The 19,784-nt window shown below is 41.5% G+C and overlaps 1 protein-coding gene across 13 annotated transcripts in view; it reads left to right on the forward strand.

Moving 5' to 3' along the window:
• The first annotated feature begins 6,535 nt into the window (after positions 1-6,535).
• The window catches only part of LOC120393025 (netrin receptor DCC-like), a 58,241-nt gene continuing 44,992 nt past the window's right edge, over positions 6,536-19,784 (forward strand). For all 13 annotated transcript variants that reach the window (XR_005591880.1, XM_039517668.1, XM_039517672.1 and 10 more), the window contains exon 1: positions 6,536-6,739. Coding sequence is in view for 12 of the 13 variants with exons in the window: in XM_039517668.1 (XP_039373602.1) it covers positions 6,544-6,739 (196 nt within the window). In the remaining variant the exon portion in view is untranslated. The remainder of the gene's footprint in view (positions 6,740-19,784) is intronic.

Here is a 19,784-nt window from a genome sequence, read left to right on the forward strand (position 1 = left end):
CTTTCAGAAGTAGTGTGCTGAGTCGTCATTTATTCATGCTAATTTAAGGTTTTGTGTGCCAGTAATACATTTTAACATTTTTCTAAGGTCTCTTTCTATAAGTCTATAATGTATAACTAAACTATTGTTGTATGTTAAGTAAATAAGGTTTTTTTAAATGTTTAAGAAGTTTCATTTAAAATTAAATTAAAATGCAGAGCCCCCGGACCGGTGGCCAGGACCTGGGCAGTGTGAAAATCAGCTCGTGTGCCGCCTTTGGCATGTGTGCCATAGGTTGCCTATACCTGCTGTAGCCCTTTGAAACTGCAGAGATGAGAGGGTATTTTAATTGGATAGAAAGAAATTGCCCTAAGGGGAATTAGGACCTTACCTTTAGTATCTGAGCCAAAAACACCCACTATTGATGGAGGGGGAACCCTGTCATTGGTTCTGTGATGACCATAAGTGACCAAAACCTCATTTTTACATCTCTTCTAAAAAGACAGCATCTCCAGCAATGCAGTGCCACCAAACACTACGCTGTCACCCTGATTCAGCACAATCTCAATAGGAAAAGTTCCACTTACAGACATCACTAATTCAAGAATTATCATGAGTGATCCTTTAAGGTGCTTGTACAAGTACTGTTCAATCATGACCCAGCTTAGTGTGTGAGATTTATATAGTATTATAGCCCAAACAAGTCTGGCTGCAAGCCATGAATACTGAATACATGATGGGTCATTACACAAAGTAAAACTATTTTCCCATGCTATTTTCCCCCTACTGTTACTCACACCTTCTTGGGCCATCCTGATTATCACTACAAAACGTTTTTTTCTCCTGCTGATAATAGCCCTCCTTAATTGATTACTCTCATTATAGTTGGTATGGCAACACCCATTTTTTCATGTCCGTGTATATCTATCTTCCTACTGTATTTTCCACTGCATGCATCTAATGAAGTGGGTTTTAACCCACAAAAACTTATGCTCAAATAAATTTGTTAGTCTCTAAGGTGCCACAAGTACTCCTCGTTCTTTTTGCTGATACAGACTAACACAGTTACCCCTCTGAAACCTGAATACATGCTGATACTTTTGCCCTCCTTTCTTTGCTGTTGACTCCCTGGCTCAGCTAATATCAGGGGCGGCTCCAGGCACCAGCACACCAAGCGTGTGCCTGGGGCGGCAAGCTGCGAGGAGTGGCTTGCCGGTCGCCATGAGGGTGGCAGTCAGGCAGCCTTCGGCGTCATGCCTGCGGGAAGTCCCCCGGTCCCGCGGCTTCGGCGGCAATTTGGCGGCAGGTACGCCAAAGGCGCGGGACCAGCGGACCTTCCTCAGGCAAGCCGCCGAAAGCCGCCTGACTGCCGTGCTTGGGGCGGCAAAATACGTAGAGCCACCCCTGACTAATGTAGAGAGTTTTTCTAATGAAGATGACGTAGAATAAAAATATGGGAAAGGAAAGATTAAAAAAATAAAATGAAAAAAATAAATAAGGGAGAGCTAATTAGGAAGAGGTTTATGGAAGATTTTCTTCCAGACTCACTGCTGCTCTTTCTTTGGTGCTGCCTGAACCTAACAGAAGCATATAGCTCCTTTTCATGAACTTGGTTCCCTGCCCTTCAGCTATTGTGTGCATTGAAAGTTGGGAAAAAAGGTCTTGCCTTGATGTTATGTAACCTTACAGACATTAATTTGAAACAAACAAAACACTTAAAGCAGCTCTCATTCAGGGGATTTTACTGAGTGTTACTAAATTGCTGAATATTTAATAGCTAATCATGCTCCAGACCCCAAGGTCTGTCCCCCAAATGATAAGACTTTTTATTAAATGAACTTTAATTACTTAATAATTAGACCTTCTGTTGGGAAAGATGGGGATCCTGATAAGCTGCCAACCAGGCTGCAGGGCAAATCAGACTTGTGTGCCATTTTCAGATTAGAATTTAAAAGCAGGTCTGGGTGTAATGTTCTGAGACAGTGGGTGAAAGGCAGCCAGCCCAGTGTGTGAAAAGCCATGGATGGCATGAACCTGAACTGTGAAGTGGTTTATTTTTATGGTTATCTTAAAACTAGTATAACTATGCAAGGGAATCAATGTCAGACTGTTAGACTAAACCAATTGAACCAGATGTCAATACTGTAATGAGGATTGTGTCTGGGTCTACTAATATTTAAAATACTTTAGGTGTGGTGGGAAAACTCTGTGATAAATTGCTGACCGTGAGAAATGTTTTGACTGTCTCCGTGTCTACTCATTAGTCCTCTTCCCCGAAACAAGCTTACAACATTCCGGGCTTCTGAGCAGCTTCAAAGAACAATCTTTAAAAAAAAAAAAAAGCCTGAAAATGTTGTGGAATTTCACCATAAGAACATAACATAAGAACATAAGAATGGCCGTACTGGGTCAGACCAAAGGTCCATCTAGCCCAGTATCTGTCTACTGACAGTGACCAATGCCAGGTGCCCCAGAGGGAGTGAACCTAACAGGCAATGATCAAGTGATCTCTCTCCTGCCATCCATCTCCATCCTCTGACGAACAGAGGCTAGGGACACCATTCTTTACCCATCCTGGCTAATAGCCATTTATGGACTTCACCACTATGAATTTATCCAGTTCTCTTTTAAACATTGTTATAGTCCTAGCCTTCACAACCTCCTCAGGTAAGGAGTTCCACAAGTTGACTGTGCACTGCGTGAAGAAGAACTTCCTTTTATTTGTTTTAAACCATAAAAACTATACAGGCTTGAGGCCTTTGCCAGGCAATATATAGTCTTGGACCAGTGACAGCCCTGGGATCTGCTATAGTGGGATCCTGGAGACTTATAAACAGGAGCATTGTACATAACCACTGGAAAAGGGAAGGTCCCTGCTTTCCATTGGAACAGTATACGCTTCTAGAGCTGTAAGGACCCAGGAGATCAGAAAGTAAAACCATGACATTTATATATATACAGAAAGCCTACGGTAGATTATTTTTAAACTTTTTTTTTATGGCTCTTTCTGTGTTGTGAATGCTTGACTGAGAATGAAGGTACCTGACCTTACAGATGCAGAAAAATGCAAAGTCCCAATCATGTTTTTAAACTCTCTAAACATGCCTAAAATGTCTTTTCTGTAACAGATGTGGCATATATAGAACGTATGGTCGTGTCCAGTGGTGGTGCTCTGGGCTGAGTGCATAACTTGTGACAGCCTCGCATACGTAACATGGCCATCCAATCTCTGACTGATAAAATCCTTATACCACACTGCACCAATTTGTAGCTGTGTACAGGGTAGAATTTCAAAACTGCCTATGTAGCTAAGGAGCACAAGTCTCATTGGGGGTCACAAAGTCTTGTGCTTTTAAATCACTCAGGCACTCTTGAAAATCCTAACTGCAGTGTCTTTCTCCATCTTTTCCATGTGTAGTAACAATATGTGTTATATACAGTAGAGCCAAATTCACCACTGAAATAGACATATCTCTCTCAGCCACCACCACTACTACTGTCCCCAGTACACCCTTGTTTAGAAGGGCTTTTTCCATAGCAAGAGTGGAAAGTCTGCAGTCACTTGCACTGCTTTGCATATGGGCTTGAAAGGAAGACCTCCAATCCTCCGCTCTCTCTAACCCCACCCCAAACTTGTGGGTCTGGATTCCCCCACAGAACCCATGAAGGGGTTTGTGTGGTGTCTGGGGAAAGGTGCATGTGCCACTAGGGTTCCAGGTGAAATGAAGCATATTCCCCCTTTCCTAAATGAAATCTGTGACATATGGAGTGTGATGATGGTTTGTAATATACCTAAATTCTTAATGAGTTCTGGAGTCACTACCTAGGGTGGCCAGATCTAAGTGATTGTGAGAATCAGCCTTGGTCCCGCAGTTTTTTAATTTATTTGCCTAAAATGGAGATTCTTGAAATTGCTGCATGGACTCTTGAGGACAACCAGGTGTTTGTGACAAAAGCCTTGTTCATATGCTATCTTGACGGACAGGTTTTTGTTTGTTTGTTTTGCTCCCTTAAACTTTCGTGAACCTTCTTTTCTGCTGACATGAATGTAGTGGTGGCTTTTAACAGCTTTCTGTCCACACGCATGTTGCTTTTAACTTTTTAATTATTTATTTAAAGCAAAGCTAAAATAAAAGCATTCAATACTTCTGTCTTTTGAGTTTACATCAGCTCTGCTTCATGTGAAAAGCTGTTACAGCCTGTGTCTGTGCCAACAGCTTCATTTGAAATGTAGCATTTTTGCTCTTTCTGTAGATTATGGAAGGGTGCAGCTGATGGTTGTTCACCTATAATAATAATAATAATTAATAATTGGAGATATACCTATCTCCTAAAACTGGAAGGGACCTCGAAGGTCATTGAGTCCAGCCCCTGCCTTCACTAGCAGGACCTGTGGTGTGGAATTCAAAACTACCACGCAGAGTTGAGTTGTTCTTTCTCTTTTCAGAGCAGGGTACTCTTTAAATATGTATTAACAGTGATCATTATGATTACAAAGTACTAAATACGTAGGACAATGTGCAGTATGACTTTTTTTTTAACATACAGGAATCTTTTCATAAGTTGCAGTTAATGTCATTAAAATTCATTATTAAGTTAAAGGAGACATGAGTTCCTCTCCTTCAACTGCATCCTTGACTGTTTAGCTAAATGTGTGTATATTATATGTGTGTTTGTACAGCACCTAGAACAGCGGGATCCTAGACCATGACTGGGGTTCCTAGGCACTATGGAAATATAAATAATAATAATATATAGTTCTTGCTACCATAGTGTCTGAGCACCTTACAATTGTTAATGGATTTTATCCTCACACCCCTGCCCTCCCGCCTTGTGTGAAGTATCTCAGGTGGTGAGCTGAGACAATGGGTAGATTATGTGACTTGACCCCAATCACACAGGAAATGTGGTTGAGCCAGGAATTGAACCCAGGTTTCCTGAATCCCACTCTAACAATACATTTATTAGACGACACTAGTTTCTGCCCTACCCACTCAGTGAAATTTTGACTGACTTTTTACTGGCCAAAATGCCAGAGCCCTTATTTTCTTTCTTCTCGAACTCTTGGTGGCCTCTGACACCACCGACCACTCCCCTACTTTTTGAAATATTGCACTTCGTTGACTTTGGGGGCTCTTGCCTCTTACTGGCCTCTTTCTACTCCTCTAATTTGCTTTCAAAATCTCTTTTGATGGGTTCTTCTCTTCACTTTCTCCCTTTGTCGATAGGCCTCTCCAAAAAGCTCTGTGCTTGTCCACCTGCTCTTCTCTCTCTACCTCCTATTTCTAAATGATCTTATCCATAAGGGTGGCTTCAAATACCATCTTTATACCGATGATTCACAGATCTATCTCTCTGCTAAAGACCTGTCTCCCTTTATCCAAACCCTAACTTCAACCTGTTTCTCTGACGACATCTGGTCATCATTTGGCAACTGAGCATTTCCTCTCCCCTTCTCCCTTGGTGTTCTGTTACCATTGATAACATCGCCATAGAGGCCTATAATCTGGGCATTATCTTTGACTCACTCAGGCCTGGTCCAATTCTTGCAGCTTTTACCTACTTGACATTTCACAGATCTGGCTTTTTAGTTTTGGTATCCTGGTGTACGGGGTGCGTGGGAATGGTTTGTTTGTATCATTAAAGACATTATCATGCTCAGATATGTGAGGGGGCAGAATTACTGTTTCATTGGCAACCATAAATCTGGCATTTCCAGTGCTGCTGCCACTGTTGCTTTGAAAGATATTTACATCTTTCATTTGCATTCCTTGGGGGAAATGGTGATTTTTTTAACAGTCTATATCTCAGCCAAAACCCAATGGAATTTCATGGTACAAGTAAAACACCCATGTCTAGCTCAAAGGCTTGGACCCTATTGAATTTTGCAATTCAACAGCTGTGTTGGAGCCTCTCAAAATATAGGTTGCAAGAGTCCTTCATAATGAAAAAGTGACAGGAGTTGCTACCTCTGCCTGCAATAACATGGATATAGACTTCGCTTGTTTCCATACAATGAATAGTATCCTTTCAGAGGACATGTCAGTCATACAGTTTGATGTGCAGCATGGAAGAAAGATTCCATTAGGTGGAAAGATGTGAAAATAACAAAAAGTTTCTTAATCCTACTTAATTTCAGTACATCTTTCTTTGAATTTCATCCTGTTCTGAATAGTGTGTATTGCAGAACACTGTGTTTGTACTTTGATAAAGTTATTCCTGAAGTAGTTTGTAAGTAACGTGTTGCTATTTGGTACTCTCTTATGTCAATAACACATCTATTATTTTCTTCTTTAAATTACACTCATTAGTGGCATACTGATAGTTATTCAGCAATCACGGAAGCCTCAAAGTACTTGTCTGAACATCACTTATTCTTCAGATTGGATGATTAGCCAAATCCAGATCAACACAGATACATTGTGCAATTTATATTTTCAGTGACTATATAATTGCTTCTTTTCCTTGTGCTTGCAGGACCATTGAGGTTTCTTTCCCAGACAGAATCTGTCACAGCTTTTGCAGGAGACACAGTTTTGTTAACGTGAAGTAGTTGGAGAGCCTATGCCGATGGTACACTGGCAAAAAAACCTGGAGGACCTGATCCTGAGCCCCAGTGACACCCGAGTGGCTGTCTTGCCCTCTGGAGCTTTACAGATTAGCAGAATCCAAGCAGGAGACAGTGGGATCTATAGATGCCTTGCAAAAAATCCTGCTAGTTCCAGAACTGGAAATGAAGCAGAAGTCAGAGTTTTGACAGGTAAGAACCATATGATTTTACATTGCCCTTATGCTTCCCCAAGTATATGTGGCTCAAAAATTTGTCTTTCACCAACTGAAGTTGGTCCAATAAAAGATATTACCTCACCCACCTTGTCGCTCCTGATGGGGGCAGTTAAGTTTTCTTTCCAGTTGCTTCTATGAGCTTACGAATTCTTTATTTTGAAGAGCCTGGAGACATTTAGAAGCTTCTGGGTGTGAAGGTGAGTAGCTGGCCTTATGTGACTAGCCAAATTTCCATAGGCCATGGTTTGAGAGCTGATGCAATTTTAGTTAAAGGTTTATGTTCCTGTATCTATATCCATATTCATTCTTGTATCCACATCTCGCTCTATGTACCTTTGGCCTGCCAGGCTTTCCACCACTCCAACAGTCTTCCGTCTAGCTCCAGCGTCTTTATTTCTAGAAATATTACCATGAATATAATTGAGCAACAGAAGATTGCTCTGCAGCATGATTCCGTGCAGAAATGCCTTGCCTTCTAGTCCTGTGTTTCTAAAGGCAAACACCAGTGAAATTCTACAAGGACATTAACCATCATATTTTTAGAATCTGCTCAGAAAGCCCTCCTGCTGGATGATCAAGTCTAAGGGGAAAAACAATTGAAGACAGTTGGCAGTTTTTCAAAGAGACATTATTAAGGGCACAAGAGCAAGCTATCCTACTGAGTAGGAAAGATAGGAAGTATGGCAAGAGACCACCCTGGCTTAACCAGGAGATCGTCAATGATCTAAAATTCAAAAAAGAGTCCTACAAAAAGTGGAAACTCAGTCAAATTATAAAGGATGAATATAAACAAATAACACAAATATGTAGGGACAAAATTAGAAAAGCCAATGCACAAAACGAGATCAAACTAGCTAGGGACGTAAAAGGGAACAAAAACAATTCTACAGATACATTAGAAGCAAGAAGACAACCAAGGACAGAGTAGGCCCATTACTCAATGAGGGGGAAAAGCCAATAACAGAAAATGTGCACATGGCAGAGGTGCTTAATGACTTCTTTGTTTTGGTTTTCACCAATAAGGATGGTGGTGATTGGACATCTAACGTAGTGAATACCAGTGAAAATGATGTAGGATCAGAGTCTAAAATAGGGAAAGAACAAGTCAAAAATTACTTAGACAAGTTAGATGTTTTCAAATCAGCAGGGCTTGATGAAATGCAGCCTAGAATACTCAGGGAGCTGACTGAGGAGGTATCTGAGCCATTAGCAATTATCTTTGAATAGTCACGGAAGATGGGAGACATTCCAGAAGACTGGAAAAGAGCAAATATAGTGCCCATCTATAGAAAGGGACATAAGGACAACCTGGTAAATTACAGACCAGTCAGCTTAACTTCTGTATCCAGAAAGATAATGGAGCAAATAATTAAGCAATCAATTTGCAAACACCTAGAAGATACTAAGGTGATAAATAACAGTCAGCATGGATTTGTCAAGAACAAATCATGTCAGACCAACCTGATACCCTGTCAAAGAAAGCTAACGAGCCTTGTGGATGGGGGGAAGCAGTAGATATGGTATATCTTGATTTTAGTAAGGCTTTTGATACTGTCTCACATGACCTTCTCATAAACAAACTAGGGAAATGCAACCTAGATGGAGCTTCTATAAGGTGAGTGCATAACTGTTTGGAAAATCGTTCCCAGAGAATAGTAATCAGTGGGTGACAGTCGTGCTGGAAGGGAATAACAAGTGGGGTCCCACAGGGATCGGTTCTGTGTCTGGTTCTGTTCAATATCTTCATCAATGATTTAGATAATGGCAAAGAGAGTACAGTTATAAAGTTTGCAGATGATAACAATGGGAAGGGTTGCAAGTGCTTTGGAGGATAGGATTAAAATTCAAAATGATCTGGACAAACTGGAGAAATGGTCTGAAGTAAACAGGATGAAATTCAATAAGGACAAATGCAAAGTACTCTATTTAGAAAGGAATGATCAGTTGCACACATACAAAATGGGAAATGACTGCCTAGGAAGGAGTACTGTGGAAAGGGATCTGGGGGTCATAGTGGATCACAAGCTAAATATGAGTCAACAGTGTAATACTGTTGCAAAAAAAGGAAACATCATTCTGGGATGTATTAACAGGAGTGTTGTAAGCAAGATACGAGAAGTAATTCTTCCATTCTAGTCCATGCTGATTAGGCCTCAGCTGAAGTATTGTGTCCCATTCTGGGCACCGCATTTCAAGAAAGATGTGGACAAATTGGAGAGAGTCCAGAGAAGAGAAACACAAATGATTAAATATGTAGAAAACGTGACCTATGAAGGAAGATTGAAAAAAAAACGGGTTTGTTTAGTCTGGAGAAGAGAAGACTGAGAGGGGACATAACAGTTTTCAACTAATAGAAGGTTGTTACAAGGAGGAGGGAGAAAATTTGTTTTTTTCTTAATCTCTGAGGATAGGACAAGAAGCAATGGGCTTAAATTGCAGCAAGGGAGGTTTAGGTTGGACATTAGGAAAACTTCCTAACTGTCAGAGTGGTTAAGCACTGGAATAAATTGCCTAGGGAGAGGGATTTTTAAGACCTTTTTGGACAAACACCTGTCAGAGATAGTCTAGATAATATTTAGTCCTGCCTTGAGTGCAGGGGATTGGACTACATGATCTCTCGAGGTCTCTTCCAGTTCTATGATTCTGTGATTCTATCATAAGCATATGTAACTTCTAGTTAAGCCAAAGGGCATGGTGCAGGTCTCTCGGACTGCTGGGGTGAAATCCAGACCCCATTGAAGCCACTTGGAGTATTGCCACTGAGTTCAGCAGAGCCAGGATTTTACCCATGAACTATTAGAATGAATCTGTCCATGTGTGGATCTCTTATAGAGACATGGCTCACGGAGTTCTGTTTATTCTTCCTTTTGGGGAGTGGTAGATGGCTCTGGGAACCATTGATTTGATGGGCAGAGCCAATGGGATTTGTGAGATTCAAACATTCTCTGTATTTTAGATTCTGATGCCAGGCAAACCCCTGGGACAGCCTGGGATTATAGCTCCCACCAACTCCTCCGGATGCATTACAGATTGCTTGCAGCTTGGGGGCAGAACCAAACCCATCATTTGCTGGTAGCAAGGTAATACCCCACCTCCTGAAGTTCCCTGCAGTTTTTTTCTGCCTCAGTGGTTGCAGCCCTCCCAGCTGCTGAGTTTTTCATAGGGAAATTCCAAACTCCATTTCAAATTCTTAGATGAACAATTCTTCTCAATAATTTGCCTTTTGAGGAGATTGTATCCTCAGCTCTGCTTCCTCTTCTGAGGCATGGGCAGTCGGTGGTGCTCTGTAGGCTTCAGGGAGAGAGCTAGGGTGAGAGAAGTAAGAGGCAAAAGGAGGGGACTGTGTCCCCTCCCCTCTACTCCCTTGTCATGAGCGTCTTGTTGAGACATTGGGCCAATTCTGTGGGCAGAATGCAGTCTCTCTCCCAACTCAGACGAGGTGGGGTTACCTAGATACCCTTCCCCCTGGCAGGAAAGGAGGCAGGCAGGAAGGATTGGAAATGAACAGACTCCAGAGCACGCAGCCCCACAATCTCCACAATGGGAGTGAAGCCAAAATGGCAGCACACCAGATGTGGTTGCACCTGGGTCCCAGCCATGCTTCACACTATGGAGCACAGCCACCTCGTCCACTTCTCTACGAGTTGTGGATGGAGGGCACTGGGCACAGTATGGACACTGCAAATGGCAGTAAGGAGCCTTCATGTCCAGCTCTCTTCCCTTGCTGTGGCCTCTGTAATCGCCCCTCAGCCCTCTACTGATATACCAGGATTAGGAACTCCAGGAAAGAAAAAGACCTATCTGGCTCGTGTGGATCCCATGCAACAGAGGGTTGTGATTCTGGGGACTTGAGACTCAGAATCCCAGATCCATACTTGAGACCCAGAAAGGGCCTATTTGGGAGAGGGACACAAATAGTTCCAACCTCTCTTAGGACACGGAGATGGCTCTGAAAATATTTCAAGTGGTTTACAATCTCTGGACCCAATTTCATTTCCCCATCTAAAGCAGGATTATGGGGACAAGCTCCCATAAATAACTGAATAATAAAATCAGCTCTGTTTCCTCTGCTCTCCTCCCTGAATGCAGCAGGGCAACTGATCCTCAGCACCTGGTTCCCTGGCTCATGAGATGAGTGCAGCATGGCGGATCAATACAGAAAAGAATAGGCCATAAACATACTGATTCCTCTAGGCATGCATGCATGCCCCTCACCACAAATAGAATTGTTCCTCCTTAGGCAGGAAGGCCAGTGGTCAAAATCAGCGTTAGATAATCAAATATTTACAATATATCTAAAATACTCTACACATAGTGGCCTTAGGGAAGAAGGAAAGAAGGAAGAAGTCTCTCCTGTGTGAGTGGAAAATGTACGACATTATGGTCCTAAAACCTGCATGTATTTAACTGATTGGAATCTGTACACGCGTGAAAATTCATTTAAACAATGCCCATTAGAAGGTACCTTCAATCTATAAAATCAGGACATCTGGTCACCCTACTTCCATAGATAACAGACCTGCTGTGGTTGCAGCAGTTCGTGTGTCTGATGGGATTTTCATAATAAGTAGGAAGAACATAATCAGCTCCACTCCTGAGAGATTCTCCTGCCTTGGGTGGAGCAAAGTTGTGCACCGCCCAACAATGTGTAAGGATCTGCAAGTCTATAATCAGGGTTGCAGGGTCCTGGGCCACCAAGAAAGCAGCATCCAACAATTTCTTGGAATATTAGGCACCACAGGAAATACTACCTGAAGAGGCCAGAGAGACAGAATCCTGCAGCCCCCTGATTAGTCCACACCAACTATTTAAATTAGGACATTGTCCTGCAGAGGTGTCCAAGCAGGAATGAAGACTCTGGCTTGCTACATATCTCGTCTTCACCCCATCTCACTCCTGACTCCTGCCTTGACCTCAGCCCAGTGAAGAGTACCAGTCCAGCTGCCTCTGCCCCAGCCATTGTGCAAGCGGGATACAAGATCTACATGGCACACATTGGATTAACAGGGTGGCTTCTGCACCCAGAAATATCTCACTCATCATAAGTAATTTGGTGGGCTGGTGATCAACTTCTTTGCAACTAGAAACAGAAAATAAAGTGCCCTGTGGCCTTTCTGTGTGTCAGGGCTCAGGATCTTATGCAGTGAATGGCATCTTGCAAAGCTGGGCAAAGTCCCTGCTACATCTTCTAATCTTTTCCACTGCTCCACAGGACAATACAAAACATGGGAATGAGATACAGCATATGCCTTTTTGGATGTAGAGACTATAACACTCAGGCTTGATTAGCTTGGCCCTGAGCTTCAGATGCCTGTCTTACAGAGCTTTGCTATTGCAAAACCAGTCTTCCACCCAGGAGCAGGGAGGTTTACAATTGATACTTGCATGAAGTGGTGATTGCTCTCATAGAGCCCAACAGAGAAATCAACATATAGAACTTATTCTATTGGCTGGTTAAGCCAGTGAAACACATCCTTGAGTGGCCATAGCCCAGGAAGGCTCGGTGGTGGGTATATAACAGTGTCCAAGCGAAAGATCAAGTCTCTATAGTATAAAGTTCTCAGCATGTTCAAGAAAAGGAAGTTTTTTATACAAACGCCAACCTCAAATGCTTTCTTGGTCATCAACCTTATTCCAGCTCGAGGGAATAGAATATGTCCTTGGAACCTCATTCTGCTCTTTACAGCACTACCCAGGTTGAACACTGCAGGGGCTATGTTCTCTATCCATTGGAGAAGGCCTTTCAATGTCATTTTTTCCTCTTTGGCAGAGTTTTTCTCCATGTGTGGTAACCATATTTAAAGGATGATTTTACTTCCCACTCTTGAGGCACATTGGCACAAAAATTAACTTTAATGGCTCAAAGAATAGGGAAACTTATCCATGCCTATCTGAAAATTGCCTTTTTTCAGGTAATAAGGTCCACAGATCTGGCCCACCCTTGAGACCAGTGGATTATGCAGAATAGAGATGAAAACTGGCATCCAAAGATTAGGTTAGTTGTCGGTTGGTGGAATTTACCATGTTCTGCAGTAGGAGAAATTTTTGTGGTTTTCTCAAAGTATATTTAACAAAATCTGTAACTTAAGAAAGTGTATTTGAATTATTCTGATTGTAGAAACTTTCTCAACTGGAGGATACATCAGGGGGAAAGGCATTCCCCTGCTGCTAGTTACAGACAGGTCTGGCTGGCCGTAAGCTGCAAGCAGGTGGAAGTTCCCATTGTAATGGATCTATAAGCCTCATTGCTTGAAGAAAGGGAATTTTTAGTTAAGCACGGATAAATACTCTTATTCTTTTGGTTTGGAAGTGGGGATGGGGAGGAAAACAAAATTTGACACCTTTAATTCATTTATCCACCAAATAGCACAAATTTATTTAGATAATTGAACCTACAACTCAAATGTTTCTTGTGGCATGATCAGTAATGCTCTAAATAAACAAGACACTACTGAACAAAAATAGGCAGAAGCAAGGTTCCTCTAAACTCAGAATGGAGGAAGGGAGGAATTCAAAAGAAGGAACATTTTGTTTTGGAAATGTCTTCCGTTAATCTTCTAAGAAAGTACTAAAAACTTGGCGAGAGATACTCTCTGTCAAATTCAGCCTGTAGATATGTGCTTCCAGCCCTCATTGATTTCAGTACAGGCACAACTCAGAGAGCAGTATCTGGCCACAGAAAGATAGATCTTGACAGCATTTTTTTACACTGAGAAGTCATTTGAATTCCACCTTCTAAAACAACATTCCTGAGCCTCACTAGCAATATGGGAAGTGGATAGTTTGGATAAAATGTGAGCTGTCTCAGGCCATCATCCAAAGCCCAAACTAAAGCCAGATCTTTTCTGATGTCTGGAAAATTCAGTTTACTTTGAGTTCTTGCACTTCCTGATTCTGTGTGGGCCCAGAAGCAGTAGTGCCAAAATCCTGGGAGAATGGGTATTCTCATGGAATTTCCAACTCACTGAAGCTAAGGAGAAGTGGAAATTTCACAAGAAATCCTGTTCTCAGTGTTTTCAGTGCTGGGTCAACATGGCTGAATTTGGGATAAACATCAATAAATTCAGTGTTGTGTTGTCCAGGGTTTAACAAGGGGAATCCTGTAAATATCCCTCTGAGCCTATGGTAAATCCCATGTACCTGATGTGTGTATGATGGCAGAGAGGAGAGCTGAGGGACTGGAGAATCTATTCATTTATTTTCCCATTTAAACTGAAAATGTGCTGTCATTACCGTGACCAAAGACAGACACACCACGTTCAACTCTTATTTATAATACCAAATAGATAAGGATGTCTGGGAGCGTCCTCCCATGAGAATATTTTTGATAATACTTGCCAGTTGGTGCAATCTGGTTTATTCCAAAGGCAAAACATTTTCTCTTGCAATGTACTGTATGAGAACCTGGAGTAAGTCATCTCTGGCAGGTATTTGTTTGGATAAAATGGATGGTGTAGTAATAGCCAAACTTGCCTTCCGCTTGGAGGCAGGATTTCAAAAAAATTGCCACTAGCCTCTGCTATCAGACTCCAACACATCACTGGATTAAATTTGGGATGAGCTTTGAAGCTACTGGATGCTTATCTGAGCAAAGGCTTTTTAACCAATCTAACACCCATTCATTGTTTCACTTCTTCCTTTGTTTTACGAATAGCCAGCACACATTTTCCCCCAAAGAATGCTTATTCCTGATGCACAGACCTAACCTTTAATTAAAATGTACCCCTTTACTTCAGGTTCCAGAAACATAACCTCAGCCAGACACTTTGGACAGACACTACAAGACTGCAGAAAACGAGAGATGCTCACATCACCACATACGCTCCTCTAATCAATATAGAGAAAAGAATCTTCTTGTACACAGAAAAGAATCCTAAGATACAAAATCACTCCCAAACTCATCCCTGGTGTAAATTGATTGGTCCGGTTGGTTTCTTGAGAAGCCTGTACCCTGCTGAAGTGCAATGATTTTTTCCCCAATGCATAAGTTGTGTAGTTCATTGTCTAAAAGCATTAATTTTCCTTTTGTAAATAATAACCCTGCATTGTCCTTAGGGGCAGATGATATTGATGGGTCTAGTGTTACCTATTCTGGAGTCTTCTTTGTCTCACACAGTTTACCTCTGCTGAATTACAGTGCAGAATTTGCCACCCTACTTCCCCACAAAAAACATCACACACAATGTGCTCCACCAAGGACAGGGGCAGCTCCAGGCACCAGCGCAGCAAGTGCGTGCGTGGGGCAGCAAGCCGGGGAAAGGGGGTGAGTGGCCTGTCAGTTGTCATGAGGGCGGCAGTCAGGGAGCCTTTGGTGGCGTTTCTGTGGGAGGTCTGCCGGTCCCCTGGCTTCGGCGGTAATTCAGTGGCGGGTACGCTGAAGGCGCGGACCGTAGATCACCCACACAACCACTGCCGAATCCACGTGAACAGTGGACCTCCTGCAGAAACGCCGCCAAAGGCTGCCTGACTGCCGTGCTTGGGAGGGCAAAAATATAGAGCCGCCTGACCAAGGAAGAAGAAAAACTTGCAACCTGTTCTTATTTAATGAAAAATAGAGTTAATTTGCCTTTGGGTGATCAGCTCCATGTGCACACTTGTACTTATTGGAGGGAAGAGGGAGGAGGGTGAATGCACCATAGATGCTGTTGCTGTTCCTATTGAAGTAATACGACACACTCTGAATTGCATGAAGGGCTAAAATATGCTTTGATGGTTGTTAAGTAACTTCTGCATTAAAAGACCAGAGATTAGAACTTCACATTTGCTTAAGCACCACTTAACCCCACAGCAATGGCAGAAGGTGTTCTCATAAAAGTGGAATTACTGTCCCAGTTGAACAAAAGTCATCACTATTAGGCTAAATTGGTCCCCTGGGATGCTACAGGAATCTGTTCTTGGCCAGTTCTATTCAATATGTTTATCAATGATGTGGAAGAAAATATAAAATCATTGTTGGTAAAGTTTGCAAATGACACAAAAATTGATGGAGTGGTAAATAATGATGGTGAGTGGTCTGGGATCACTTGAACAACACATATTTTAATACTGCTAAATAGAACTAGGAGCCAAGAAATAGGATGAGGGACTTAAAAAAAAAAGACTCAGAATAATACTGAAGATAAGGAAGATGCCAGCCTCAGCCCAAACAACATACTGATATGGAAATGATTGCTTTAGACTTCTTTTTAATGCTATATTTAGCTTTCCTATCATCGGAGCATTAATTTATTTTGTTCTGGAACAGTTAGGTAAACTCAGCTGAATTATTCTCAGCATAGAATTGTAGAATATTAGGGTTGGCAGAGACCTCAGGAGGTCATCTAGTCCAATCCCCTGCTCAAAGCAGGACCAACGCCAACTAAATTATTTTAGCCAAGGCTTTGTCAAGCCAGGTCTTAAAATCCTCTAAGGATGAAGATTCCACCACCTCCCATTCCAGTGCTTTACCACCCTCCTAGTGAATTAATGTTTCCTAATATTCAACCTAGACCTTCCCCACTGCAACTTGAGACCATTGCTTCTTGTTCTGTCATCTGCCACCACTGAGAACAGTCGAGCTCCATCCTCTTTGGAACCCCCCTTCAGGTAATTGAAGGCTGCTATCAAATCCCCCCTCACTCTTCTCTTCTGCAGACTAAATAACCCCAGTTCCCTCAGCCTCTCCTTGTAAGTCATGTGCCCCAACCCCCTAATCATTTTTGTTGCCCTTTGCTGGACTTGTTCCAATTTGTCCAAATCCCTTCTGTAGTGGGGGGACCAAAACTGGACGCAATACTCCAGTGTGGCCTCACCAGTGCCGAATAGAGGGGAATAATCACTTCCCTTGATCTGCATACTGTCTCTATATTGCTCTTCCTCTCAATACAATGTTAGAAAAGAATTTTCTACTCTCCCCTGCCTCCCAAGCATGTTGGGGTTTGTGAAGTTTGCAAATACAAAAAATCTTATTTTTTATGGCCTGGTCCAATTGACAAACTCTTTTCTTCACTACACATGAGGGTTTTTGCACTTTTTTAACTTAGTTGTCACTAATGTTGTGTTTGAAATTTAGTGTGTGTAAATATTTAATGTTCACTCCAGCGTAGCCAAGTCTTGCAATTTGATTACTGGGTTTGAAATATTTGGTGTTTTACTTAAATCCCCAGGTTCTGGATTCAAGTAACTGTTGGTTTCTGTTGGAGGAAGTGGTGAGAGTCTAGTCTCATTGGTTAAGGAGCCTAAGTGCACCTCACTGGCTCAGAAACCAGACAACAAATAAAAAGAACCCAACATTTATTATTTGACTTAAAATAATCAAATTATTTTTTTTAATCTCATGATTTTGGGGGCCTCCCTGTAACGAAGTGGGAATTTTCTGTAATATAGTGACACCTATCTGTGCCTCAGTTTCCTCAATTTTTGCAAGGCTATGATGTGTGGAGGGTAGAAAGATTGTTTTGCTCTCAGGGTAGGCAAGAGACACAGGTATGAATGCCACCTTGGTATCTGAGCCTGAATGGGTCATTGAAAAAAGACTAGCTGAGGCTGACCCTATAGCAACAGAGAATCTGAGACAACAATGACAAATCCAGTCACCAGGACACTGATGCCAAGCAACCATAGGGAGATGGATTTCCCACCTCTCTTAGCAGGAAGGCTGAGCAACATCCCCCAGCTAGAGAACAAAGGACAGAGGTGTCAGATAGGGAGGATGAGTGTTGGCTGCTGGAAGGAGTCAGGACTCCCACCTGGGATTTGATGAAGTAGGTCAGACTGAGAAACAGACAGACATCCTGAACATGGGAGTTCACTACAGCCTGGCAGGGCTCTGGACTAACCAGAATGGACTAACCAGTTCTCTATGCTAACCTTAGGACTTCCTATGTTGTGTTCCAATTGACTAATAAATCCTACAATTTTGACAATGCTATTTGAGTGTCATTGAAAAGGCTTGGTGAGGTGCATTAATCCCTGATGAGTGTACAAGTCTCTACCAGGAGCCTGTCTCATTTGGACTCGCTGGGCAAGGTGTGAAGCAGAAGGTGGCGAGGCCATGTTGCTTACCCTGGGGGAAGAGAGAGACCCCTTGGCAGTCTAGTACACTGAAAAAGTTCCTCCTGGAGACTGTTCCAAAACTAAGGCCTGTCACTGATCCTGTGGATTTGTGACACTAGCACATAATTTTTAAACTCTGTGTTTGCAGTCATATCATTTGTACTGTAATTTGTCAGTCATGGCACTCTTTACTAAGTATACAAAAATATTACAAGTATTGTGGAATTACGTAGAGTAATAAAATAAAATGTTCAATGGACAGCTGTGATTTTAGTTCAGGGAGAAAAAATAAAAGCAGCAAGACCCAATGAAACAAATACTAAAAATAAAATTATTGACCCTAAACATTTTATTCACATTTGGTTATACCTTAAGCAGGAAATATAATACACAGAGTGAAGAGGAATTCTTCTCAATAACACTCTGTGTACAATTTACTGTATAGCACACAATGATAAGTATATAGGCAATGTATACCATGGTGAACAATGCAGTATAAGAACTTGAAAGGACAGGTTTGCACATATTTGAATGCTCAAGAATGCCGATAACTGTTGAAGAGAAGCTTCTTGAATAAAGAGCGGCGAAGTTGCAAGGTGCGGAGTGATAATTCAGTAACTCACACACGTTTTGTGAAGCTCAACGTGTGTTTTTAACGTGCTAGACAAGTGAGCAGTGTTTTATTAAGGACAATAAGTAGGAAAAGTGGGAATAGAATTCTGGAGTTGTTGCTCATTTTTCTAGGCCATATGGGTGAGCTGGTTAGGGGGAGGTATTAGATTTCAAAAATACCTATGTTCTCCTCATAAGTCATGATTTTGCTCAAATTTTCTAGGAAAATTCACCTTTATGGAAGAGGCCAAACAGGGATAATTTCAACTCAAAAGCTGATTGTTTCAGAAAGGTTTAAGTGTGTGTGAAAATAGGATTATAATTATCATAGATACTGTTTTCAACCTTAACAGGTGTCTGACAGTAGCTGCTTTACTTATGTGCCTTATTTTGGAACCTAATCCTTCAACTCACATACTCAATAAGCAATTTTTACTCATATGAGTAAGCCAAGACCAGTGGAGTTTCTCATCTGAGTGCAGGGTACAGAATCCTCATCAGGGTTCTGGTATGTTGGGTTTTTTTTAGCGTTGCTTGTAGAAAATTTGACTAAATACTTAAATTATAAAAAAATAAATCAGGATTTTGACTTCACTGAAGGATCATGTAGGAAAGGCTGTCTGTTATCCCAGGGGGAGACAGGCTCTCTTGCTATTTAGCCATAGTGGGACGGAAATTTATGGAAGCACAACACAGAACAATAAATCCATATTATTAGCATGATGTAGTTTCCTTTTTTTCCAGTATGAAAGTATCTTTTATGTGACATACCCATTAATTATATAAAGGTTTTGTATTTCAAAGCTAGCTTTACGCTAAGCTTTAACAAAACAGTGTCCTGAATTTCAGTCCTGGCTGTAAATAGCCGTGCACTCATAAATTGATATTTTTCCAGACACGGTATAAAATTTTATAGGTAGAAAATTAGTGTGTGATACTTAGAGAATATAATGGGATACTGTTCTGAATAGGCCAATCTATTGGCTACAAAACATGCAACATACCATACTGTTTATAGCATATATGCAGATGGATGGGGAAATAAATACAGATATAAGCATATATACCTAGTCAATGTGTCACTTTTTGCATAGAACTGGTATAAGTAAAATATCAGGAGTAACAGAGCTGTAAATGCAATAACAAATAGCTACCAAGAAACTTCTGACTTTTCCTTGTCTGCTCAAAACTCCTTGGCTTGTTGCCAGATTAGGGTTTTTCTTCTTTATTAAATAAATTCAGTTTCCTGTGATCAGTTTGGATAGGATTGATTTTTGTGTTTAAGGTATTTGATGCACAGACTTAGGTCAGAAGAAGGGCAATAATAGTATCATGTAATTTGCCTCTGAATGTATTTGAAATACAATTTGTTA

Source organism: Mauremys reevesii, unplaced genomic scaffold, assembly GCF_016161935.1.
Source record: "Mauremys reevesii isolate NIE-2019 unplaced genomic scaffold, ASM1616193v1 Contig138, whole genome shotgun sequence".
Classification (NCBI taxonomy): Eukaryota; Metazoa; Chordata; order Testudines; family Geoemydidae; genus Mauremys; species Mauremys reevesii.